This window comes from Scyliorhinus canicula, chromosome 3 (assembly GCF_902713615.1).
Source record: "Scyliorhinus canicula chromosome 3, sScyCan1.1, whole genome shotgun sequence".
NCBI classification, from domain to species: domain Eukaryota; kingdom Metazoa; phylum Chordata; class Chondrichthyes; order Carcharhiniformes; family Scyliorhinidae; genus Scyliorhinus; species Scyliorhinus canicula.
Genome location: NC_052148.1, coordinates 237,370,912 through 237,397,736, shown reverse-complemented (window position 1 = coordinate 237,397,736; position 26,825 = coordinate 237,370,912). Strand labels below are relative to the sequence as shown.

Below are 26,825 nucleotides of genomic sequence, written 5' to 3'. Positions count from 1 at the left end.
CCATGATCCCTTCTTCTCGACTCCCTCGCCACCATTGCAACCCATCTGTTTCTATTGACCTTGTTCTATCTTCTGGTAATCTACGTGGTTCTAAATAAAAAGTGTTTTGAATGATTACTTCTGTGTAATTTGTAATACTTACACTGCCATAGAACATTTTCATTTAAGGGAAAGCTGGATAAGCAGATGAGGGAGAAAGGAATATAAGGAAATGTTAATCAGTTAAGAGGAAGGGGAGAGGCTCAAAACACCAGCATGGATCTATTGGGCTGAACATCTGTTTGTGTTCAAAATACTTTGTCGTAGTTATTGATTACTTAGTATGTCTTTCTCTGCTTTTCTGTGGCCTCATATGAGGCAACATCCCAATGAATCTGCGCAGTACCCTCTAGAAAGCCTTGAAATTCTTCTGTAGCGTGGAGCCAAATACTGCACACAGCAATCAAACTGAGGTCTCATTAAGGTTTTATTTGGTTCATCATTACTCTGACTTGTTTATCTCTTGAGATAAAACCTAGAATTTTATTAGCTATTTTATTAACAGACTTATCAGTCTGAGTTTCTGCCTTTAATGTCTTGAGAACCTCCAAGTCCCTCTATACCACTGCACTGAGTCTTCCATTCCAGTATAACAACTGGTGTCATTTTCTTTGCTAAATTGCATCAGGATAGATTCTCCACCTCGTGGCTCGGAGGGGGGAAAAACGAACAGCGTGGAATAGTGCAAGACTCTCCTGGAACAAGTTATAAGACTGTCCAACTAGGAGTCAGAGACGATCCTAGGGGTGAGGTCACTCTGTTAGGGACACATTGAAAAGACTGTCTTGAGCCCTGCAGGTGATGTTGGAGGGCTCTGTTTGGCACGTATGTCTTTGTTCCAGTTTTAGATAGGGATGGCCTCTTTGGGCAGTGAAGGTTGTGCGCAATATGGCGTGCAGGGCATGGTCAGTCACCTAGACCTTTTGTCCTGGGAGTTAGAGACATGGCACTGTGAGATAGATGACACAGTCAACATCGGGGTTACATCTGCATCCTGTAGGTCAGGAGTTGAAAAGTCATGGGGGTATTGGATAGCCTCTTGGGGGGAATCCCGGAAAGCTACAATGCATGGGGCCTTGAAAGGGGACGGGGAATGGGTGGTCGGGTCGACAAAGGACATGGGCTATCAACATTAAAAGATTAAGGGAGGGGAGGAATATCAACATGTATAATTATGGATTAATGGTAACTGGGAGATTGGATGCTAACAGGAGGAATGGGAATTAGGCAGTGAGAATGGAAGAGGATGGGAGGGACTTGGTGGGTGCTAGGGGGAGTTTAGAAGCTGGTCCCACAGAAATATCAGCAGCTCCTTTTCCCACTTTACCTCCTAATGATGCATTTCAAAAATCCAGCTAATGAGAAATCATTAAGGGAGGGATCTTAAGGCATGTTGGAGGTGTTCTGTGTAGCAAATCATGGCTGATTGACGAGGCAGTGAAAACTGCCTTGCTCAAAACATGGAGAGCATGGTTCAGCTGAGTGCTGGAGTCGAGGGTCCCATGCACAATGAATGAGATTGGCTCCACGAGGAGCCATTCAGGTGATAATCCATTACGTTCAGTTGCTGCGCTGCGTATGGCCTTAACTGCCATCTGATCCTCACAGAGGCATGTCAGAATGGATGCTGCCTCCAAGAATCAACGGCCATGTCTGCTGCGCAGCGGCAGTATGGGCCCTACAACACTCCATCTTCCCAGTGCATTGGTCATTAAATTCAATGCAATGTGCTTGAGTCAGGACAGAAGTGCAAGGATCAGGTATCCATAGTTGTTGTAAAGGCCACTAGACGACAGCCAGCACAAGACTGACTGCAGCTCCCAGGACCTGCTCTTAGGATAACTAACACACTCGTTGTGATCCAAGATGCTATCATCGGTATTGAATGTGCAGACGAAGGGAAAGTCAAGGGCTAGAGAATACATGGCTACCTTGTATATAGAAGAAGACAAATCAGTGGAAAATAACATTGATTGTTCAATTGTGTTCAATTGTATCAGTTCACAGAAACAAGGAAAACTTGAGAATGAGGCTGCAGGCAACGCTGCCTACTTAATCGCTGAGTTGCGGGCCGCGTGGTGGGTGCCCGGGGGAGTCAAATTCTTCCGATCGGGCGTCCTGTCGAGTAGATGCCGCTGCGTGTGGCGAGCTTGATGCAGGAACACTGCGCTGAGTTGCGTGCCATGTGGTGACTGCCCGGGGAGGTCGTACTCCTCCGATGAGCTGTTTGAGTCTGGGGATGCAGCTAGGGCCCGTGGATCGCACGTGGAGGGTGGTGATGAAGATGGCATCCAAGATGGCGGCCCCCATGAATCGCACGTGGCCGGCCGCATGGTGGAGGTTTGCCAAGATGGCGGCCCCCATGGATCGCACGTGGCGGGAGGGGGCGGAGCCTGAGCGGAGACCGCAGCGTTTCGGGCCCCGCAGGCCTGCTGGTGCTGGGGGCGATGTTTTTGGACTGTTGGGGCTTTGAGGGCTGGGGCCCTTCTGCTGAGGCACATTTTAGCATAATGTCCTTTCTTCCCGCAGCTGCTGCAGGTCGCGGATTGGGCTGAGCAGTGCTGCCGCGGGTATTGGCTTTGTCCACAGAAGTGGCAGGCTGGAGCAGTTGAATAACTGGTTTGGGGAGCTGAATAGTGGCAGGCTGGAGCAGTTGAATAACTGGTTTGGCGAGCTGAGTAGCTGGCTGGGGGAGCTGAGTAATTAGCTGGAGCAGCTGGATAGTTTGAGTAGTTGACTGGGACAGTAGGACCGGCTGTGGCAGCGCGATAGCTGGGGGGCCTTGCGGCACAGGCTTGGGGGGTCCTCAGGTCGGGGGCCCATGCGGGGTTAGCGGGGTCCGCGGGAAGCGAGTTGAGGCTGCGGAAGGAAACTTCCATCGTGATAGCAGCCTCTACGGTAGTCTCTAAACCCTGGGCCCCATTTTCTAATAGTCTCTGGCGTACATAGCTAGATCGAAGGCCCGCTACAAAAACATCCCGCACAGCAAGCTCCCTATGTTCGGCCGCGGTTACGGCCTGGTAATTGCAGTCATTTGAGAGATTGTTCAACTCGCGTGCAAATTCAGCTAAAGTTTCAGTAGCCCGTTGTCGGTGAGTCATGAACACATGGCGGGCAAAGACCTCGTTCATGGGCCTAATATACATTTTGTCCAAAATTGCCAGTGCAGCGGTGTAGGAACCGGCTGGATTTAATTGTGTAGAAATTCTGTGGCTTACCCTCACGTGCAGTAGGCTGAGCTTTTGTTCCTCCGTAGTTTCAGCGGTGCTGATCTCGGCCAGGTAGGCCCTAAAACATTTCAGCCAGTGGCAGAAGGTTTCTTTCGCCTCTGCATCCTGCGGATTGAGTTCTAGACGTCCTGGTTTTAGAGCGGATTCCATGCTTTACTTCGGCAGCTTCTTAAGTGTATTACATTGATGGAACCATCAATTCAGCGAACACATGTAGTTGGATCTGAACAGAGGCTTTAATACACTTACAATAAAGACAGCCTATTCGTCGTTGAACTTCAGGTGAACTGGCAGGCTGCCTCTAAGGCACTGATCTTTATACATCGGTCCCAGGGGGAGGAGTCCTGGGCGGAGCCAAGGGAGGAGCCCAGTACAAACTCTCGCGTACTCCCAGAGCGACTCCCCTTGGTGGTCGGATAGTGCAACTGCACTTACAATGGGTAGATAATGAACATATATACATGGAGTAATATTGGCAACTATATATAGTGTGAATCACATTCACCACACAAGCCTCAGTGGAACCCTGGGAATATCCACTCATAAAGAAGTTCAAGGCAAAAGTGATCTTCAATGCAACTGGCATTGGATTCCCTTCAAATCCTTGTGGTTGCAGCTCATTGTGGAGAAGCAGGCATATGTGAGCAGCCACATCCTGGGACATATGAAGGTGCCTCTGAAATTGCCCATTGCTTATAAGAGCACTGCATTCAATGCACCCGTGGTTATCCCAACGTTCACTATTGCAGTGGACCCTGTGCACCAGCACCTTGACCGTCTTGAGGCTCTGCTCTCTTGCAGCTTCGGACTTTACTCCTGACCCTGTGGCTACTTCTGACTGGTCCTCCTTCTCATCTGGGTGACAGCCAATACCAAGACAGGGTTGCCTGGAGACTGTTTCATCAACACCTCAGTGGATCTGTGAATTTATTGAATAGATTTACTGAGCATATCCTTTGCAAGTTTCCCTCCATCTCTAAACAGCAGGCCAGTACTAAGCCCTTTGCCTGGCATATCTTGAAATGGCATTTCCATCCCATCCTTTCTAAATGGAGGATTAGAGATGTGTCCCTCCCATTCATACATGAGTGTTCATGGCGAGAGACATTGCACGTTGACCAGGGTGATGACAACCATGAGCAAGAATCCTTCCTCAGATTATAATTAGCTTTCCCCCATTATCCTCAAGACTCTATAGAGATCATGGCTTTGGCATCATAGGGTTTGCTACATAATCTGTTAGCCACCAGGGAGGATGGAGGTTTGGAGTCAGGGGTTTGCTGCTATCCACCACCCATGTCCCTTGGAGACAGTCACTTCTATCCCTGCCTCTGACAGCAGAATATGGCAAATTGCACAAAATGAACCTCCGTGACAGACCTTGTTGGATTTTCGTTTGAATGCAACCCATTAATCATGCTGGTATATTGGGTGTTCGAACCAAGAGCCTTGTTCGCCATGAAATGGACCAATAATTAAATTTACTTGGCCCAAAAAATGAGACATTAACTCCTCCCATCCTTTCTGGCACACCTCCCATGTCGAATGTTTGATAAGTTTTATAGTATGTGCAACGAACTGTAGCAAGGTGTGTGATTTATCAGTGCGTCAAGCACCTCCTAACCCACCTGTTATCTATTAATTTCCTCCCATCCTCCTCCACAATCACTGCCTTCTCATTCTTCTCCCTCCTGTAACCATTCAGCCTCTCCGTTCATTACCCTGGAACAGTTAACATTTATGTTGATATTCCTGCTCTCCCTCTGTTCCCTTTGTTGTTGACGTGCCCATACCCTTCCTGTTCTGAAGGCCACTGTACCCTAACTTTTTGTGCCCACTCCCAGAAGTCAATTCACTAACTTTCCCATGGTGGGGAATGTAATTCTGGTGAGGTGGCCTTTTAGTGAATATGCATGACATGCTATTGCATGCAAAATAACTTCCCAACATTGCTTTGAACCACCTAGTCTCAAGAGCAAATTCCTACAATTCATCCCTGTTGCTCTGTTTACTTGCTATAAATATGGCGGTTATAAGGTCGCCTTTCTTAATCCTAATTATGAGTATGCCTTCAGAGTCGCCAGGTATCTCTCGATACTGCCACAAGGTTTTAACCGAATACCGATCAAAGAGCTAATACACCAGTTAGTTAATTCAAAGTCAATACTACTTTATTTACATACAGTATGATTTATTCATGCACAATAACACTACAGGCTAAACTATATCTATCACTAACACCTATACTTAACTTCGGGTGCCCATTTAGGTCAGAGGAACAACGGCCATTGCTCGGATCTGAGGCTGTTGGGTTCAAAGAGGTAACAGGAGTATAGCTAAGGTCGTCCTTCTGGTAGGGGGACCATTGGGGGATTGGAGGGTCCCGGGGTGGGAACCACCACGGTTTGTCGGTCTAACACCCTCTCCCAATGCTTGACAGATATTGAACACAATGGCAAGGATGGGATGTTGGACGCAGATGTGGCCCGAGTGGTGCTGGTGGTACGCGATGCAGCCAGACGGCGGAGAAGGCAGCAGCAGCAGCGTCGACAGGTGCTCAAGGCGGCAGCCCATGAACCGTACCCCACCCCACACCCTGAGGACTCAGCCAATTGGTCACGCTAAATTGCCCCTTAATTGTAAAAAAAAAATTGGTTGCTCTAAATTTATTTAAAAAATCAAGGAGACGGTGCAGCACCTGTGCCATATCCTCACTGACTTTGCACCACTGGAGGAGGACACCCGCTCCCGGTGGCCGTTAAGGTCACCACAGCCCTGAACTCTTACTCCTTGGGATCATTCCAGGGCTCGAGCGGCGACCTGTGTGCCATCTCGTGGGGCATCGCCCACAGGTGCATCCGGCAGGTCACAAATGCCTTGTATGCTCCGGCGGAAGACTGCATTGTGTTTGACATGGACCAAGCCCAGCAAGATGCCCGGGCAGCAGGTTTCTCCACCCAGGGCCGGTGCTAGGAATTGCGGGCCCAATTAGAAAAGTGATGGCGGGGCCCCTACACTACAAAAGTGAAAATTTATGTATGTTTATATTTCGTGTAGTATGCTCGTCTTTAACCAAAAAAAAACATTAAATGCTTGATATACTAAAATTTTGAAACTTACTTACCCGGGCGGAAGGATTTGGCGGCACAGGGCTGAAGGATTTGTCGACGGTAATGCGGTGCGTTCCCCAAAAGTAAAAACTACCCTACAGTTCCTCTTAGAATACAGAAAAGGCTTCAAACGGTAATTCTGTCGCCGCTGGCGTGGGGCCCCCTTAAGGTGCGGGGCCCAATTTGATGAAATTGGTCAAATAGGCTTAAAACCGGCCCTGTCTCCACCTTCACCAGGATGCCCCAGGTCCAGGGGTTATAGATGACACACATGTTGCCCTGCGCTCACGGGGCCATCTGGGGATGCCCTATATCAATCGAAAGGGATTCCACTCCCTGAACATTCAACTCGCCTGCAACCACCAGATTAAGATAATGCACGTGTGTGCCCACTTCCCGGGGAGCGTCCATGTGGCCAGCTCCGAGAAGGAGAATGAGGATGAGGAGGAGGGGGATGGGGACGAGGATGTTGATGAGGCGCCTGACCAGCAGGTGCTGGAGGATGAGGGCGGGAAGCAACCTGAGGCCCAGCCAGAGTCTGCAGGACAGGCGGCAGGGGTGAGGGTCCGCCAAACCCGGAGGTCAGGGAGGCCCTCATACTGGCCCGATTCACTTATGACATGGCCTGGTCCATCGTCACAACCTTACCCAGCCTCCAAGAGTATATGTCAAATTACTCCAGGGTGCTGGGGCTGTGTCGGCACTGTCAGCTGGTCACTGTCGAGGGAAGGGGGATGATGATAACCCGCAGAGAGCTGGACACTGGTGCTCCTCAATTTATGCCACAGTCTGACTGCTGCCTGTCTGCTGAGTGCTCAGTTACACCCATCACCTGCACGCGATGATGCATTGCGGAAGAAAGTGACAGAGGCTTCCCACTGGTTGTGCACAAGGGTATTTATTGTCAATACAGGTCCCCATTCTCCCGGTACCCTCAGTGATCCTTGATGTGCTTGGTCCTCCTAGCTCTACCACTACGTCTAGGTGTCTCCCCATGTGGTGAACCACTGTGCACCTGTATTAGGGGATGTACGGTAGGACCTGCACTACAGGTTTGCCGGTAGCCCCTGCCGGCTAGCTCCGCCCACAAGGAGGCATATAAATATTCGTGTCCTTCTCCTGATCAGCCATTTCGCCTGCTGCAGTAGGAGGCCACGCATCTGACTGTAATAAAGCACAGTTGTACCAATCTGAGTCTTTCGTGCAATTGATCGTGCATCACCCCAGATGAACATCTGAGGTGAAGGCTGCCAGCTGCTGACCTCGTCCCCTGGCCGCCTTGGGACGGAGGGGCAGCTGGTTCAAGACTCGGCTGCCCCTGCATCGTCTGGCTCTGCTAGCCCTGGCAGCACACCGATGCCTGCACCATTGTGTCGACACCCTCAGCGATGCTCCTAGGTGACTGTACACATCCCCCAGTGACCTTGTCATGCTCTGCAGTACCTTGGCAATGCCCACCTGCGACTGGGACAAGCTCCACAGCGCATTGGCCATTCTCATCTGAGAGCGGGACATGTCCCGCAGAACATCATCAAGGTCGGCCTGGTACTGGGTGACGTGCCCCAGCAAGACAGGCATTCTGCCAAGACCCTCAGCCATGGCTGCTACTGACTGCGCAATGTCTTCATTCATGGCGCCAACATCATGCACCAGACTCTCCACTGCAGTCGCCACCCTAGCAATGTTGGACTCGGTGCCACTCATTGGCAGCACCGTCTTCTGCACCCGTAGCCTCTGCGACTCCTGCAGGCTGCTATGGATCTGCTGGAGTGACGCTGGCATCTCCCTCTGAATATCCTGGCCGCTCCCTAGCGCCTCCATCAGCTCCGAGTAACCCTATTCCAGAGGCTCAGCATCAGTCTGGGCCCCGCTGGGTCCAGGGATCCAGCAGACCTCTGACTGCTGTCTTGCCTCAGCGTTCCTGCCTTCAGACCAGACTGTGCCCCAGAAGCCTGACCACTAACAAGACCCATTGAGGTGTGTGTATCTGTGCTGGCAGTGGGTGGGGATGACAGCTGTGCTGCGACTATAACAGTTGCATCCTCGGAGCTCTCCTCTGAGGTGTTCTCCTCGGGATCAGGAGAGGGTGCGGCCGGGAATGGCTGGTGCTGTTGGCTGGAGGACCAGTAGGAGAATGGGCATGTGGTCAGTGGGAGGGATGGGTCATGTGTAAGGCGATCAGTGTTCATGTTTGACAGGTCCTCCTGGTGGAGCCCGGTGGTTCCTCACCTCGGCGGGTGACTGCCCGGTCTTCAGCTACCTGTTACCTCCAGGGCCCGTTCCTTGAAGGTGAGAATTCTCAAATCTGGCACCCCCCTCCAATCTGGGCTCGGGAAACACGCGGTAATTCACGTTCGCCAATACACGTAGAAATTTTCCCGGAGAATTGCGCACATGGTCACTTTTTTGGACCCTGGGCAGTTTCTCACTAGTTTAGCCCACACTTTGAATTTTTTTTAAGCACTGGGGAGCTGAACTCCAAGATCAGATCGCAATTTTGAAAGGGTGCCTTGACTTCTCAGTGAGCTTGTCCCTCCACCCATTGCCAATGTCACCCCCCCCACACAAATGAGCACTAACCCACCCCCCCCCCCCCCCCCCCCCAGTGAGGACACCTCGCTATGGGTTCCCCACCCCCTCAAGCCCTCTTTCAGCACACACTTCCTTCCAGGACCCCCAGCTGTCACCCTCCCAACCTCCTGGGGGCCCCTACTTACCTGCTCTGCACACCTGCAAACCCCCACTCCTTTCATGTGCATGGCTCCCCTCAGCCTCGGCACGCCAGCCCAGCAGTGCCACAGGTACATTGGTAGTGCCAAGGTGCCTGCTGGCAGTGCAAACGCCCCCACGTTCCAGAGGTAGGGTCAGGGAGCCAATCTGCACTGACCACCCAGGGGTCTCCAATAGCCTGGGAGACCCCGGGTGCCTTTGTACCTGGTCCACATTTGAGTGGACCAGCACTGATCAGCACCCGGCTGCAGCCTCCCTAGGGAGGCCAGAGAATCTAGGGAGGCCAGTGTATCCCAGATGAGTAGGTCTTAAGTATGTTTAAACCTACTTCCGGGAGCGCTGTTTGGTCCCACCCTTTTCGGTGGAGTTGATTCCCGATGCCTCGTGGGACTTGGATGAATCCCACGAGGTGCGGAGGGTGCCGGGAGGTCTGTGAGAGGGCTCTCTTGGGATTCTCTAGCCGCGTTGTGCTCTCGCTCGAGTGCAATGCGGCCAGAGAATCATGGCTATTGTTAGTTAAGGGATGAAAGATCAGTGAATCACTACAAATATTAAATACCTCAGTTCTATTTATCAGGAATGTTTATACACAACTAATTATTTTTGCATGAACCAAATAAATTGTCAAAGTTCAGTAAAAAGATTTTATTTGAGTGAGTGATCTTGGAGCAATAAATCGCACCATTGCGATTGTGTTAGTGGACAAGCTTCGGGGGCACAATTTGGTGAGCACCTCACTACTGCTGATGTACATCAAGTGGAGGCAGGAACCCCCAGACGAGAGAGCAGTTGGAGGTCTAATGGATCCCAGGACCCAGATGGGTCCAAGCCTGATTTTGAGCCTGTGGAACAGAGTTACTCGGAGCTGTTGGAGACGATACAGTGCAGCCAGGACATTCAGAAGGGAATATCAGCGTCATTTCAGCAGATCCATAGACGATTTGATGAGTTCCAGAGTCTACGGGCACTGGAAATGTCGCTGGCAATGCATAGAACCGAGGCCAACACTACTAGGGTGGTGGCCACAGTGAAGAGTCTGGTGCACGATGTTGGCACCATTAGAGAAGGGGTCCAAGGCGTCGCGCAGTCGGTGACGGCCATGGCGGAGGGTCTCGACAGAATGTCCGCCTCGCTGGAGGAAGTCGCCCAGTACCAGGCTGACCTTGATGAGGTTCTGTGGGACATGCCCCACTCTCAGTTGGGCATGGCCGAGACGCTGCAGAGCTGGTCCCAAACACAGGTGGGCATTGCCGAGGCGCTGCAGAACATGTTGCAGCCACTGAGGGAGTTGATGGTACAGACTATGGGGAAGTGTCAGGGCTGGCAGATGATGCAGGAGGAGCCAGGGCTCGAACCAGCTGCCACTCCATTCGAAGGTGAACCCCAGGGCCCTGTGGGCACAAACCGGGAGGTGCAAACTTGGACGTATCCCATAGTGTGGCAACAGTGGCCATCAGCTTCGCTGAGTTCCACCCCTCTGATGAGGCTGCGTCTCAAAGTCAGCACATCGGACAGGGCGACATGGTTGTGCATGTGTCAAGTGAGCCGGGGGTCTCTGACCTCAGAGGACACCTGGCAAGGACATCGAAGGCCACGGGATGAGGTAAACAGCTGGCTGCCTCCACCTCGGATGTGCATCCTCACGTAGCGGTCGAGCTAGGAGGGACAAGCATGTTCAGGGTCACTGAGGGCACGCAGGGAGGGGAGGACTTGTATTACACATTAAATACCCTTGTGCGCAACCAGCATTATGCCTGTGTCACTTTCTTTCACAATGCGGGCTGACCTCTGAACCCTTAGCCCATCTCCGCCTTCCTATGGCACCCACCCACCCTACGGCCGTGGACACGTCCATGGAGCTGTGTCCCATCCCCTGGGTGTTCGGATGTTGGCTGTTGCGTGTGTGGTGTTGCCTCCCGCAGTGTTCAGGCACAGTGTCCAGGCATCAAGGTGTGACTGGGATGGTAGGCAATGACTCTCACATGCTGCATGGCCCGCCTACCCACAGGAATCCACTTGGGATGTATGAAATGTCCACTTAACCACAATTGCCAATTCCTTATTAGCAATTGTCATGTGAGAGCACCTTTAAAAAATGGGTGTTTATCAGTGATGTCAGTGTTGGTGGAGCTGGGCTGTCAGCTTTTTACTTTCGTTTTAGGCTGTTTGCTGCAGGGTGTTTTATAGTTTCGTTTTCAGAGCTGGATAACTGCAGTCACAGCCAGAAGCTGTATTACAGTCTCTCTTTGTAACCTAAAGACTGTAAATCGATCCTGGTGATTTAAAACTAATAACAGTAGTTATTAGTAACTTTAACCTGATGTGCTTCTGGTAACATGGATGTTAAAAGGAAAGCTTAAAGGATTACTGTAGAAGCCAGGTATTTCTAATACAGTTAATATAGGTAAAAAGATAGCTGCTTAAAGCATAAATATTAATTCCCAGTTTTAAAATTAAAGAAAACACATATTTTGCAAACTCATTGTCATAATTTTAAAAGTAACGCAGAAGTCTGATTAGACAAACAGTTCTCATTACATTTCTCCAAGGACAAGGGCTGAATCCATGGCAACGAAGCGGTAGGAGTGAAGGATTCTATGGTTCTCACGCCGTTCGAGATTAGGTTGAATTACATCTCATGATTTATACAAGCTGAAACATTTTAGACTGTGTTGCCTTGTTTTTAATAAATGGACAGTTAAAACTTCGAATCAAATATATATATATATATATATATATATATTTGATTCCAACATTCTCATTAAAACGATTTTATAAAAGCAGCATAATTTATTTTACTGGATTGAAATAGACAGTTTGAATTATATTTTCGGAGTTATGTCCAGCATGGCATGACGAGATAACATCAGGGGCGAAATTCTCCGCAGACCCTCGTAACGCCGATTTCCGGCAAGCATAATTGGTGTGGATGACTCCGGCGTGGGGGCCTTCTTTTAGGTGGCTATTCTCCATTCCCGGAGGGGCCAGCAGCGGACTGACGCGATACGCGTCAGTTTCACCCGCTGCGGAAGTGGTGAGACCCGGCACTTTGGGGGGGGGGGGGGGGGGGGGGGGAGGAGAGAGACAGACCCGGCATTTTTTTGGGGGGGGGAGGAGGAGGAGAGAGACAGACCCGGCGTTTGTGGGGGGGGGGGGGGGGGAGGAGAGAGACTGACCCGGCGTTTGGGGGGGGGGGGGGGGAGAAGGAGAGAGACAGACCGGCATTTTGGGGGGGGGGGAGGAGGAGAGAGACAGACCCGGCATTGGGGGGGGGGGGGGGAGGAGGAGAGAGACAGACCGGCATTTGGGGGGGGGGAGGAGAGAGACAGACCCGGCGTTGGGGGGTTTGCGGCGTTGAGTTGAGAGAAGAGGGGGGGGTTTGCGGCGTTGAGTTGAGAGGGGGGGTTGCGGTGTTGAGTTGAGAGAGGGGGGGGCGGCGTTGGAGGGGGGTAGGGGTGGTGAAGGGGGTAGGGGTGGTGAGGGAGGGGTTGGGGTAGGGGCAGCGGCGTGCAGAGGGGGGCGACGGATGCCCGGGGCCAACGCACCTTCGCCCCCCCTCTGCACGCAGCTGCTCCTACCCCAACCACCTCCCCTCACCAACCCTACCCCCTTCACCACCCCTACCCCCCTCCAACGCCGCCCCAACCCCCCTCCAACGCCGCCCCCCCTCTCTCAACGCCGCAACCCCCCCCTCAACACCGGTACCACCCCCTCAACGCCGGTACCCCCCCTCTCAACGCCGCACCCCCCCCCCACTAACGCCGCACCCCCCCCCCCCCACTAACGGAGGAAGGAAGGGGGGAGAGGAGGAGGAAGGAAGGGGGGGGAGGAGGAAGGAAGGGGGGAGGGAGGAAGGAAGGTGGGGAGGAGGAAGGGGGGGAGGAGGGAGGAAGGAAGGGGGGGAGGAGGAAGGAAGGGGGGAGGGAGGAAGGAAGGGGGGAGGGAGGAAGGAAGGGGGGGAGGAGGAAGGAAGGTGGGGAGGAGGAAGGGGGGAGGAGGGAGGAAGGAAGGGGGGGAGGAGGGAGGAAGGAAGGGGGGAGGAGGAAGGAAGGGGGGAGGAGGAAGGAAGGGGGGAGAGGAGGGGGGGGGTGTGGGTACCGGCCTACAGACGGAGGGGGGTGTGTGGGTACCGGCCTTCAGAGGGAGGGGGACGGGGTGTGGGTACCGCCGTTGAGGGGGGGGGGACCTGGCGTTGAGGGGGGGGGGACCCGGCGTTGAGGGGGGGACCCGGCGTTGAGAGGGGGGGGACCCGGTGTTGAGAGGGGGGGGGGTTGCGGCGATGAGGGGGGGTTGCGGCGTTGAGAGGGTGGGGGGGGGTGCGGCGTGAGGGGGGGTTGCGGCGTTGAGGGTGGAGGGTTGCGGCGTTGCGAGAGATGGGGGGGCGGCGTTGGAGGGGGGTAGGGGTGTTGGGGAGGGGGGTAGTGGGGAGGGGGGTAGGGGCGTTGGAGGGAGGTAGGGGTGGTGAGGGGGGGGTGGTTGGGGTAGGGGGCAGCGGCGTACAGAGGGGGGGCAACGGTGCGTTGGCCCCGGGCATCCGTCGCCCCCCCTCTCTGCACGCCGCTGCCCCCAAACCCCCCCCACCACCCCTACCCCCTCCACCACCCCTACCCCCTCCAACGCCCCTACCCCCCTCCCCACCACCCCTACCCCCTCCCCACCACCCCTACCCCCCACCCCCCCAATGCCGCAACCCCCCCGATGCCGCAACCCCCCCGATGCCACAACCCCCCCCATGCCGCAACCCCCACCGATTCCGCAACTCCCCCCCATGCCGCAACCCCCCCCGATTGCCGCAACCCCCCCCGATGCCGCAACCCCCCCCGATGCCGCAACCCCCCCATGCCGCAACCCCCCCCGATGCCGCAACCCCCCCATGCCGCAACCCCCCCGATGCCGCAACCCCCCCCAATGCCGCAACCCCCCCCCGATGCCGCAACCCCCCCCCCCCCCCCCCCCGACACTGAACGGCGTCAACCATCATCAATGGTTGACGCCGTTTTAAAGCTACTCTGTTTTTCGCCGACGTGACCCGTGGCCACGTCGGCGGGACTTCGGCCCATCCGGGCCGGAGATTTGTTCAAACAAAAATATAATGAAATCCCGCCGGCGCCAGCTGTTTTCAGAGGCTGCTGGCGGGATTTGCACAACGCCGGTTGTTGGCCGCTGGGAGAATAAAAAACCCTGCGGGAGCGGGATTAACGCCGCTGCCGGCCGATTTTCCGACCCTGCGTGGGGTCGGAGAATTTCGCCCAAGGTCTCCATTGTTGCAGTAGTGAGGTCAGCATGAGGTCTCCATTGTGGCAGTAGGTAGGTCAGCATTAGACCAGTTTTTGCTGGTTTTGATAAAGCACAATATCGCATTCTTTAACATGCAAAAGTAAGCAGGCAGGCAACAATTAGAAGTAATGTTACATATTGAAGATGGACAGCTTGCCATCAAATCAAATGTGTTTGAGTCTAACTCAAACCAATTAGGATTATATAGGGGTGTGATCAGATCGCTTAAGACAGATATGAAATAGTATATCCATCGGGGATTTGGCCACCATTTTAGAAAGGAAGGGTAGAGAGGAGAAAGGAAAGGAAGAAAGGAGAAAAGAGAGAGTTAGGGTAGGAAGAGTCAGGAAGAGAGTGTCAAGAGAGAGAGTTTTAGGCATTTATACTTTAATCTGAACTATTCACTGTCTCTCTGTATTCATATCTCATTTTCAGACTTTGACTTCAGACTTTTAAAGTTGTGTTCGAGCTGTTTGCCTAAGAAGATAATTCCTGTAATTCTTTGAAAGCTTCAAATTGTCTACAAACTGCCTTTTAAATTACTTTCAAGTTGTAATCAATAGAAGACAAATAAAACAATTCTTATTTGCACCTGACAAGTTTTAACTTGAATTTCTACTGAGTTTCAGCAATGCACAAGAACGGCTGGTAACCTTGAATCGATGGTTTCAAAATTCCTCAACTAACTGACACACTCAAATCCTTAAGTCCTGGAGTCGAAATCCTTCAATTACTTAGTGTTGTATTCTTTGGGGGTTGTATTTGAATTAATGGTTGCTGAGATGTTCACTGTATGTTTTAAAAAGATTAACTTGAGTTCATAGATTAAACATTGTTTTGCTTTAGAAAATACTTTTCCATTTCTGCTGTACCACACCTGTAGAGTGGGCCGTGTGCTCCCCATTCCACAATCTATTAAAAGTTGTAGGTCAGGTGAACTCCATGATACACTTTGAGGTTCTCTAAACCCTGGCCCATAACACAATAGCCTTTAGCCGCAGGGTGCCTAGGTTGTCAGTGTCAGGGGGGCCTTGTCCATAAGAGGTGGGGTGAGAGTCGGCTCAAGGACCCCAGAAAAAGTAAGTTGGGTGGTGGGGGGGTCCTGAGGCCATGGTGGGGGCAGAGAGAGGGGTCGACAGATTGGGGCTGTCTCTAATAATGGCATTCCAATCCACGAGTCGTCTTCAGGAAATGTCTTAAAGAGTGGCCTCGACAGGGAGTTCCTTGCAACGGCCAAAATAAAACGGCACAGTGCTGTTGAAAAGCGGGGTCTTTCTCGGCACCCGCTAAACTTGCTGTTCAGCGGACTTGAGTCTGTTGAATCGCACTCCCTATCTGGGATTGTATCCCTTCCATATAGTTCAATTTTGGACTATGCAGCATATCTACCCACCATCAAAAAGCCATTACTGAGATACCCAAGTGCTTTACAGTTCAAAGGTACACAAAATTGTGGCTCATCAAAGCCAAAGATTTACCTCCAAAGATTCTAGTTTGGAAACAGAAGAGCCAAAAATATTAGATATACATAGCAGTATGGATTTATGTGTTTTATTTTTGTACTAAATTGTCAGTAATCTACAAATAAAAGACTGCACAGAAATCCAATTCATTGAATGATTTAAAGAAAGAATTTACATTCCACCTTCATTATTACAGTTGTTAGAATGAAGCATTATGCATGCTATATTGAGTTATGACTTGAATAACCAGTAACTGCTTGAATATAACGGGCCATAACCTCTGTAGAGTGGCCACCCCACTCCTTTTTAACTTGCACTAAAATGCAGCTGCACCTTTCTCGCCCGAACTTTGACTTCGATGAGAATAGTGCAGTTAAGTCCCCAAAGGCCTTCTGCCGAGTCGAGTAAAGTTGGATGAAAGGAAGACATGTCTTTTGTTTAAAAAAAAACAGCGCTAAGTTTAAAGGTCCAGCCACTTTGAGAAGCCATGGATAAGTTAGGTATATATGTCAATGGGCAGTGCGGGTTGCTATGATGGGGGTTCAGGATGGGAATGTTGGGTGGTTGGTGATAGTAGTTTGAAGGGCTGTTGAGGGTTGGTCATGGGTTGATGAGGGATCCTGTGGGAGGTCAGAAGAGTGGGAAGTAGTCACAGGATTGCATGGGCATCTGAGCAGACAGTCAGGGTCAGGAGTCTGCTATTTAAATTGGAGTTTTGGATGATTCTTAGTGCAGCGAACATACCCAACAGAAGTTTGAACTGCGCTGGTAATTTCTATGCAATTGTGGGTGGTTGTATCCAAGTTTTTTGGTGTGCGTCCCTGCCCCCAGGTGTAATGCCCCGAATATTTGAAGTTATGGGTCCACAGAAACAATGTTGCTAACTGTGTGCATTGTATTGATATTGAGGTTGTTTTTGTGTTAAAACCCATTTTTATTTAGCTATCTTGTAATTACGGTGGAACCTGTCTGAATACTATGTTGATCCACACCACTAAAAACTATTAAACATTGCACTCTCAAAACATATTCTCCTGAGTGGATTTATTAATATTGAAGTGGTGGCCTGGCATGATATTTAGGCAGTTTCACTGAAACCTCAAGGAATCTCTCCTAAATATTGTAGACATTGAAGTTAAGAGCTGCATACGATTAGAGAATGCTTTGACAGACACTCGCATAAATAATATCAGGGAACATCAACAGGGAAATACATTAGAAGAATTATGGACCTTCGAGACTCTTGTCAATATGTACCATTCTCTAATTAGAAGGGCAGAATGCCTGACCTATGAATTTCCATGACCAGTCAGCATTTTGGAATGCCTCGTCATCTCCAGGGCTCAATTAAGCAGCAGGAACACGATAAATAGCACAGGGAATTTAAATTCAAAGTTCTTGTTATGGGTCAAAGTTAAGGGCCAAGCACAAAAGTACCAATTAAAAATAAGAGCAAGTAAAGATTTTTAAATTAATTTTTTTTCATTATAAAAATGCATTGCCCAAGGAAAAATCCATTCAAGCAAATGTAGAACACTGAACACTTACACTTGAATTCTGAAATGAACTTTTTACAAAATTTTCTCTTCCAGCATAATTAGCAGTGTCTTAATTTCATCATAGAAAACAAGCACTAAAGCACCACCAGTGCCACGCAAGATATTTGAAAAGGCTCCTCTGAAGAAAGCAGCAATTCCCTCATTCTTGTAGATCTTTGTGAAACAGTCGAATGTTCCAGTGTACTGTCTAATTGCTTCACCGCCCTGTGGTTTAAAAAAACATAGGATTCAAATTTACAGTATCTACTTTAGTATCACAATCTACCTACAACATATTGATGTAGAATATATATTTCAGTGAAAACTTGTTATGAATACTTTCAATAAATGCTCGAGAGATATAACTACAACGTGAAAGATGCTACATTGTGATATGCAATAGTTGCTACTTTATCGACCCAGGTTCCCATAAGAATAATTTTTTTTTCAAATGCCATTTTTCTTGTCATTAACTGAAATTTCAAAATGGCAAATAACAGTTCAACAAATTTAAGAAATTACATACTTCATAATAACATGACTAAATTTATACACTGAATTAATTGTCTTTTCATATTTTTAATTCAAGTTTTATTTAATGCCTCAGTCTCTTCACAAAGCCTTGGTTTAGACATGATGCTTTTGATCAATTGACTGAAGAGATGAATTTGAATTATGCAGTACGCTTATAAATTTACATTTGCAGGCTGTATCAGTGCTTCATGCACCATCATAGCAAGATATTTCCTTTTATGACACAGGGTTAACATTGACTGAAAAATTATATCTTTTTTTTTAAAAATTTAGAGTGCCCAATTATTTTTTCCAATTAAGGGGCAATTTAGTGTGGACAATCCACCTACTCTGCACATTTTTGGGTTGTGGGGGCGAAACCCATGCAGACACGGGGAGAATGTGCAAACTCCACACAGACAGTGACCCAGAGCCGGGATCGAACCTGGGACCTCAGCGCCGTGAGGCGGTTGTGCTAACCACTAGGCCACCGTGCTGCCCCAATTATATCTTGAATAAGAGTTAAATTCAACTGGAAATGTTGGGCGGGATTCTCTGATCCTGAGGTTAAGTGTCGACGCCGCTGTAAATGCCGTTGCGTTTTACAACGGCGTCAACAGGCCCCAGGAGCAGCGATCCTGACCCCTACAGGGGCCCAGCACGGCACTGGAGCAAGTCACGCAGCTCCAGCTGCCGATACCGTCATTAAACAGGTACCGCAGGTCTGCGCATGCGCGCTGTGACCGGTGTGAACTCACGAATGCGCTCTAAGTTCCTTCTCCGCGACAGCCCCGACCCAACTTGGCGTAATGGTACAGGGGCCTGGCGCGGAGTAAAAGAGGCCCCCACCAGGAGAAGTCGGCCCGCCGATCAGTAGACCCCAATCACAGGCTAGGCCACGGTGGAGGCCCCCCCGCAGGATGTACGCTAAGGTCCCGCCGGGTAAGACCACATGTGACTGGTGCCGGTGGGACTCGCCTATCTCGGCGGCCACTTGGGCCATCCGGTGCGGAGAATCGCCGGGTTCCGGTGATCGGAGAATCGGCGTTGTGTGAATTGCACCCGGCCCGGCAATTCTCTGGCTTGGCATGGGGTCAGAGATTCCCGCCCCCGAACTCTGTTTCCCTTTCCACAGATGTTGTCAGACCTGCTGAGTATTTCCAGCACTTATTATTTCAGATTTTCACAATAACTTACTCCTGGGGTTTATCATTCAGAAACTGAACTGGATCAGCCATATAAATACTGGGCACGATTTACCAACTGTGGCACACCTCCATTCGGGCGAATGGGGGCATGGCATGGTCGATAGAGGCCTCTTCTGGGATCTACCAGATCGCCACCCCTCGCAAGACCTAATGGGATCTCCCTAGACGTCGTAATCTGAATCCCGCCCTTTGTGGGCAGGATCAATGTTTGGCAAATCTGCACATTTAGAGGAGGCATCTAGTCTCACTCTAATATGCAGCTCGGTGGATGTACCAAGGCTTTGAGATCTAACTCCTTCACTTCAAGAGACCTTAGGTAAGTGCCATTCAGTACTGGTCCCACGAATGGGGATCAGACGGATCAGCACTTGAGGCAAGCTCAGGGGATTGGAGGCCCCGAGGTGGATGCCTTTGGGCTGGATGGCACCTTGGCACTGCTGGTGCCACCTGGTGTGACAAGACTGGCATTGTGCCTGGGCTGGGGGTGCCCTGCCCACGAGAGATGGTGATGCTGAGGACTCTCTTACAGGTGAATTGGGAATTCTGTGAGTCGAGAGATAGGAACGCCATTTAGAAATGGCATCCCAATCTCCTGCACCAAGGAGTTTCACTGAGTGGAGCTCATCAGTTCAAGAAATGGGACTAAATGGGGCCTCGGTGATGAGACCATCAATTCACACGACACGTGGTTAGAAGTGAACAGTGGTTTTAATCGTCTTACAACAGAGCCTGCCTGTGACAAGATGAACTCCAGATGAACTGGCAGGCAGGCTCTCAGCATCAACCTTTATACTTCCAGTTAGGGGGAGGAGTCGTGGGTGGAGCCCAGTACAAACTCCCGTACACTCCCAGTGCATCTCCCCCTAGTGGCAGAGCAGCGCAACTGCTCGTGTGCCGAGCTTACAGAGACATAGTACAACATGTGTAATACAGTGTGAATTATGCTACTTTGATTCACCACATTCACCCCCTGTAAAAAAAAATAAAGTCCGGCGGGGGTGGTGGCTTACAGATTGAGTCTGTCCGGTGGCAGAGTTGTCCGCTGTGATCGGCGGAGCACCGGGGTTGCAGCCCCTTCTGGTGGCTGGATGAGCACCATCGGTTGGGGTACGATGGCAGACTCTGGGGGGGTGATTCCGCCCGAGCTTCGTACCCGTTCGAACTGGTAGGTGCGGGGGCGTGGTAGGCGAGTTGGGTGGGATGTAGTGTGAGGGTACCTCGGCGGTGGTAGTGGGGGGGTTGGATCCTGCAGGTGCTAGGTCCCGGAGGGATACAGTGTCCTGACAGTTGTCAGGGAACTCTACAAAGGCATACTGGGGGTTTGAATGCAGTAGGAGCACTTTCTCTACGAGTGGGTCAGTTTTGTGCGTGCTGACGTGCTTCCGGAGGAGTACTGGGCCCGGTGTCTTCAACCATTCCGGGAGCGAAACCCCCGTGGTAGTGCCCCTGGAGAAAATAAAGAGCCGCTCGTGAGGGGTCTGGTTGGTAGCGGTACATAAGAGGGACCTAATAGCGTGGAGCGCGTCGGGGAGGACTTCTTGCCAATGGGAGATCGGGAGATTCCTGGACTGGAGGGTCAGTAGGACGGTCTTCCAGACCGTCGCATTCTCCCTCTCCACCTGCCCGTTCCCCCTGGGGTTATAGCTGGTAGTCCTGCTCGAGGCGATGCCCTTGCCCAGCAGGTACTGATGCAGCTCGTCGCTCATAAAGGACGAACCCCGGTCGCTGTGTACATAGCTGGGGAAACCAAACAGGGTAAAGATACTATGCAGGACCCTAATGCCTGTGTGGGAGGTCATATCGGGCCACGGGATAGCAAAGGGAAAACGGGAGAACTCGTCTATGACATTCAGGAACTACACGTTCCTGTTAGTGGAGGGGAGTGGCCCTTTGAAATCGATAGCGAGGCGTTCAAAGGGCCTAGAAGCCTTGACCAGGTGGGCCCTGTCTGGTCTGTAGAAGTGCGGTTTGCACTCCGCCCATATCGGGCAATCCCTGGTGATGGCTTTTACCTCCTCGGTGGAGAAAGGCAGATTTCGGGCTTTAATGTAGTGGGCGAGCCGGGTGACCTCCGGGTGGCAGAGGTCATTGTGGATGGCTTTTAAGCAGTCGCTCTGTGCGCTGGCACATGTCCCGCGGGACAGAGCATCTGGGGGCTCGTTGAGCTTCCCCGGTCGATACATATCGTATTTGTAGGTGGAGAGTTCAATCCTCCACCTCAGAATTTTGTCATTTTTAATTTTGCCCCTTTGCGAGTTGTCAAACATGAAGGCATTCGATCTTTGGTCGGTGATGAGGGAGAACCTTCTACCTGCGAGGTAGTGCCTCCAGTGACGAATAGCCTCCACAATGGCTTGTGCTTCCTTTTTGACTGAGGAGTGTCGAAGTTCCGAAGCGGAGAGAGTTCGGGAGAAAAATGCAACTGGTCTCCCTGCCTGATTTAGTGTGGCTGCAACAGCTAACTCTGAGGCATCGCTCTCAACCTGGAAAGGGACGGATTCATCCACCGCCCGCATGGCAGCCGTGGCGATGTCCTCCTTGATGCAGTTGAAGGCCTGGCGAGCCTCAGCTGACAGGGGAAGAAGTGTGGCCTTAAAGAGTGGGCGGGCTTTGTCCGCATATTGAGAGACCCACTGGGCATAATACGAAAAGAATCCCAAGCACCGTTTGAGGGCCTTGGGACAATGAGGGAGAGGGAGTTCTAAGAGGGGGTGCATACGGTCCGGGTCGGGACCCAGGACTCCGTTTTCCACGACACAGCCGAGGATGGCTAGTCTGGTTGTGCGGAAAACGCATTTCTCCTTGTTGTATGTGAGGTTAAGCTTCTGGGCCGTCTGAAGAAATCGGTTGAGGTTGGCATCGTGGTCCTGCTGGTCACAGCCGCAGATGGTGACGTTATCCAAGTACGGAAACGTGGCCCGCAGCCGTACTAGTCCACCATTCGGTCCATTGCTCGTTGGAACACCGAAACCACATTCGTGACGCCAAAGGGGACCTGGAGGAAGTGGAAGAGGCGGCCATCGGCCTCAAACGCCGTTAAGTGGCGGTCCCCCGGGCTGATTGGGAGTTGGTGGTATGCAGACTTCAGATCCACCGTGGAAAAAATCCGATACTGGGTGATCTGATTCACCATGTCTGCAATCCTGGGGAGGGGGTACGTGTCGAGGAGCGTAAACCGATTAATAGTCTGACTATAGTCTATGACCATGCGGAATTTTTACCCGGTCTTGACGACCACCACCTGAGATCTCCAGGGACTGTTACTGGCCTCTATGATCCCCTCACGCCTCTGGACCTCGGATTGAATGAACACCGTGTCCTGTAGGCTGTACCGCCTGCTGCGAGTGGCTACGGGTTTACAGTCCGGAGTGAGGTTGGCAAAGAGAGGAGGGGGGGGAGATTCGCAGCGTGGCTAGGCTGCAGATAGTGAGTGGGGGTAGGGATCTGCCGAAGCTGAGAGTGAGACTCTTGAGATTGCATTGAAAGTCGAGTCCCAATAAGAGTGGGGCGCAGAGTTCGGGTAGGACGCATAGTTGGAATTTAGAATAGCTAGCGCCTTGGATTGTTGCAGTGCGGTGTGAGGTTCTATCGCCGTGGGAAACGGGCCGAATGGGTGCTGGCCAGGGGCGAGCAGTTGATGGACTATGGCTAGTCGACGGGGGAGGGGGGCGGGGTGCCCCCGATCCGGCTGATCACGTGGAACGTGAGGGGGTTGAATGGGCCGGTTAAGCGGGCCCGGGTGTTTTCGCATCTGGAGGGGCTGAAGGCGGACGTGGCCATGCTCCAGGAGACCCACCTGAAGGTGGCGGACCAGGTCCGTCTGAGGAAGGGGTGGGTGGGGCAGGTTTTCCATTCAGGGCTCGACTCGAAGAACCGGGGGGTGGCGATCCTGGTGGGGAAGAGGGTGGCGTTTGAGGCGGTGGCGGCAGATATGTGATGGTGAGCGGTAAGCTGCAGGGGGAAGAGGGTGGTGTTGGTAAATGTGTACGCCCCAAATTGGGATGATGCTGGTTTCATGAGGCGTATGTTGGGCCGCATTCCTGGCCTGGAGGTGGGGGGCTTGATCATGGGGGGGGGGGGGGGGAGAACTTCAATACGGTGCTGGATCCCCTACTAGATCGTTCTAGTTCAAGGACAGGCAGGAGGCCGGCGGCAGCCAAAGTGTTGAGGGGGTTTATGGACCAGATGGGAGGAGTGGATCCCTGGAGGTTTGGGAGGCCGAGGGCTCGCGAGTACTCTTTTTTCTCCCATGTGCACAGGGTTTATTCCCGCATTGATTTCTTTGTTCTGAGTAGGGGACTGGTCCCGAGGGTGGAGGAGGCCAAGGATTCGGCTATTGCGATTTCGGACCATGCTCCGCATTGGGTGGATCTGGAGATGGGGGAGGTGCGGGACCAACGCCCGCTTTGGCATCTGGACGTGGGGTTGTTGGCTGATGAGGAGGTGAGTAGTAGGGTCCAGGGATGTATCGAGAGGTACCGCGTGGTCAATGATACTGGGGAGGTCCAGGTGGGGATGGTGTGGGAGGCTCTGAAGGCAGTGATTAGGGGGGAGCTGATCTCCATCCGAGCACATAGGGAGAGGGGGGAGAGGAAGAGACTGGTGGGGGAGCTGTTGAGTGTAGATAGGAGGTACGCGGAGGCCCCGGAGGAGGGATTGCTGGGGGAGCGGCGTTGCCTGCAGGCCAAGTTTGATTTATTGACCACCAGAAAGGCGGAGACACAGTGGAGGAAGGCGCAGGGAGCGGTCTACGAGCATGGAGAGAAGGCGAGCAGGATGCTGGCGCATCAGCTTCGCAAGCGGGACGCGGCTAGGGAGATTGGTGGAGTGAAGGATAGGGGTGGGAATGTGGTGCGGCAGGGGGCAGAGGTCAATGAGGTCTTTAGGGACTTCTACAGGGAACTGTGCCGGTGGTGGGAGGGGTAATGGAGAGCTTTTTGGACGGGCTGCGATTTCCAGGGGTGCGGGAGGAGCAGGTGGAGGGACTGGGGGCGCCGGTCGAGTTGGAGGAGCTGGTCGGAGGGATTGGTCACATGCAGTCGGGGAAGAGGCCAGGACCGGATGGGTTCCCGATTGAATTTTATAAGAAATATGCGGACCTGTTGGGCCCCCTGTTGGTTAGGACCTTTAACGAGGCATGGGAGGGGGGTGTTTTGCCCCCAACGATGTCTCGGGCGCTGATTTCCCTGATCCTGAAGCGTGATAAGGACCCCTTGCAGTGCGGATCATACAGGCCAATTTCACTGCTGAATGTGGACGCCAAGTTGCTGGCGAAGATCTTGGCCACTAGAATAGAGGACTGGGTGCCGGGGGTGATACATGAAGATCAGACGGGTTTTGTGAAGGGGAGGCAGCTGAACACTAACGTGTGAAGGCTGCTAAATGTGATAATGATGCCGGCGGCAAAAGGAGGCGGAGATTGTGGTGGCATTGGATGCGGAGAAGGCCTTTGACAGGGTTGAGTGGGGGTACTTGTGGGAGGTGTTGGAGAGGTTTGGGTTTGGGGTGGGGTTTATTAAATGGGTGAGGTTGCTGTATGAGGCCCCGATGGCGAGTGTAGCGACAAATGGGAGGAGGTCCGAGTACTTCAGGCTCCACCGTGGGACGAGGCAGGGGTGCCCCCTGTCCCCCTTTTTGCGTTGGCAATTGAGCCTCTTGCCATGGCTCTCAGGGAGTCGGGGAGGTGGAGGGGTCTGGTACCGAGTGTCGCTGTATGCAGACGACTTGCTGCTGTATGTAGCAGACCCGGTGGGGGGAATGCCGGAGGTGATGGAGATTCTTGCTGAGTTTGGGAGTTTCTCGGGCTATAAATTGAACCTGGGCAAGAGTGAGCTGTTTGTTGTACACCCGGGAGATCAGGAGGAGGGGATTGGTAGGCTCCCGCTAAAGAGGGCAGTGAGGAGTTTTAGGTACCTGGGGGTTCAGGTGGCTAGGAGCTGGGGGACTCTGCACAAGCTTAATTATACTAGGTTGGTGGAGCAGATGGAGGAGGAATTGAAAAGGTGGGACATGCTGCCGTTGTCGGGTAGAGTACAGTCTGTTAAAATGACGGTGCTCCTGAGGTTTTTGTTTCAGTGCCTCCCCATTTTCATTCCGAGGGCCATTTTTAGGAGGGTGAACAGCAGCGTTCTGGGATTTGTTTGGGCGCACGGGACTCCGAGGGTACGGAGGGTGTTTTTGGAGCGGGGCAGGGATAGAGGGGGGCTGCCGCTGCCCAACCTCTCTCGGTACTATTGGGCGGCTAACGTCTCGATGGTACGTAAGTCGGTAATGGATGGGGAGTGGGCAGCATGGAAACGAATGGAGATGGCGTCCTGTGGAGGCACGAACCTGAAGGCACTGGTAACGGCGCCGTTGCCGCTCCCTCTAACGAGGTACACTATGGGCCCGGTGGTGGCAGCTGCCCTCAAAATTTGGGGGCAGTGGAGGTGACACAGGGGGGAAGTGGGGGGCTCGGTGGAGGCCCCGCTGCGGGGGAACCACCGGTTTGTCGCAGAGAACATTGATGGCGTGGGGTCCTGGGGTGGCACAGGGCGGGCATTTGGAAGTTGGGAGACCTGTTCATTGACAGGAGGTTTGCGAGCCTGGGTGAACTGGAGGAGAAGTTTGAGCTCCCCCCCGGGGAATATGTTCAGGTACCTTCAGGTCAAGGCGTTTGCTAGGCGGCAGGTGGAGGGGTTCCCTTCGCTGCCCCCGCGGGGGTTAAGGGATAGGGTGCTTTCGGGGGTGTGGGTCGGGGATGGGAAGGTGTCTGACATCTACCAGGTGATGCAGGAGGCGTCGGTAGAGGAGCTGAAGGCTAAGTGGGAAGTGGAGCTGGGGGAGCAGATTGAGGAGGGGACATGGGCAGACGCCCTGGAGAGGGTGAACTCCTCTTCTTCATGTGCGAGGCTTAGCCTCATCCAGTTCAAGGTACTGCACAGGGCTCATATGTCCGGGACGAGGATGAGCAGGTTTTCTGGGTGCGAGGACAGGTTCATTAGGTGTTCGGGGAACCCAGTGAACCATGCCCATATGTTTTGGGCATGCCTGGCACTGGGGGATTCTGGCAGGGGGTGGCGAGGACGGTGTCGAGGGTGGTAGGGTCCAGGGACAAGCCAGGCTGGGGACTCGCGATATTTGGGGTTGGGGTGGAGCTGGGAGTGCAGGAGGCGAAAGAGGCCGATGTTTTGGCCTTTGCGTCCCTAGTAGCCCGGCGGACGATCTTGCTGCAGTGGAAAGATGCGAGACCTCCGAGCGTGGAGACCTGTATCAATGACATGGCGGGATTCATTAAGCTGGAGAGGGTCAAATTCGCCCTGAGGAGGTCGGTACAAGGGTTCTTTAGGAGGTGGCAGACTTTCATCGACTTTCTGGCTCAACGATAAGGAACTAGGTCAGCAGCAGCAGCAACCCGGGGGGAGGTCTCAGAGGCGATAGTGTTTAAGTTAATTTGCTTATTGTTAATTTATTTTGTTGTTTATTGTGTTTGGGGGGGGGGGGGGGGGTGGTTGTTATATGCGTTGTTATGGGTGCCGGGGGGGGGGGGGGGGGGGGGTGGTGTTTATTATTGTTCTGTTGATATATATTTTTCAAAAAATTCCAATGAAAATTTTTTTAAAAACTTCCTCCGGTTCATCCAGACCCTACTTAACCGTTTGCTGTCTTACTCGTTCAAAGAAATTATGCGGGTCTGCTGTGGGTTGGAATGGTTCTATTTTGTCGCACGCATTTCTCA

At 52.2% G+C, this 26,825-nt stretch overlaps 1 protein-coding gene across 1 annotated transcript in view; it reads right to left on the bottom strand.

Moving 5' to 3' along the window:
* Positions 1 to 17,399: 17,399 nt before the first annotated feature.
* LOC119963373 (ADP/ATP translocase 4-like) overlaps positions 17,400 to 26,825 on the bottom strand; it is a 107,546-nt gene continuing 98,120 nt past the window's right edge. Inside the window, exon 6 of the mRNA XM_038792407.1 lies at positions 17,400 to 17,612. Coding sequence (XP_038648335.1) covers positions 17,421 to 17,612 — 192 coding nt within the window. The 3' untranslated portion in view covers positions 17,400 to 17,420. The remainder of the gene's footprint in view (positions 17,613 to 26,825) is intronic.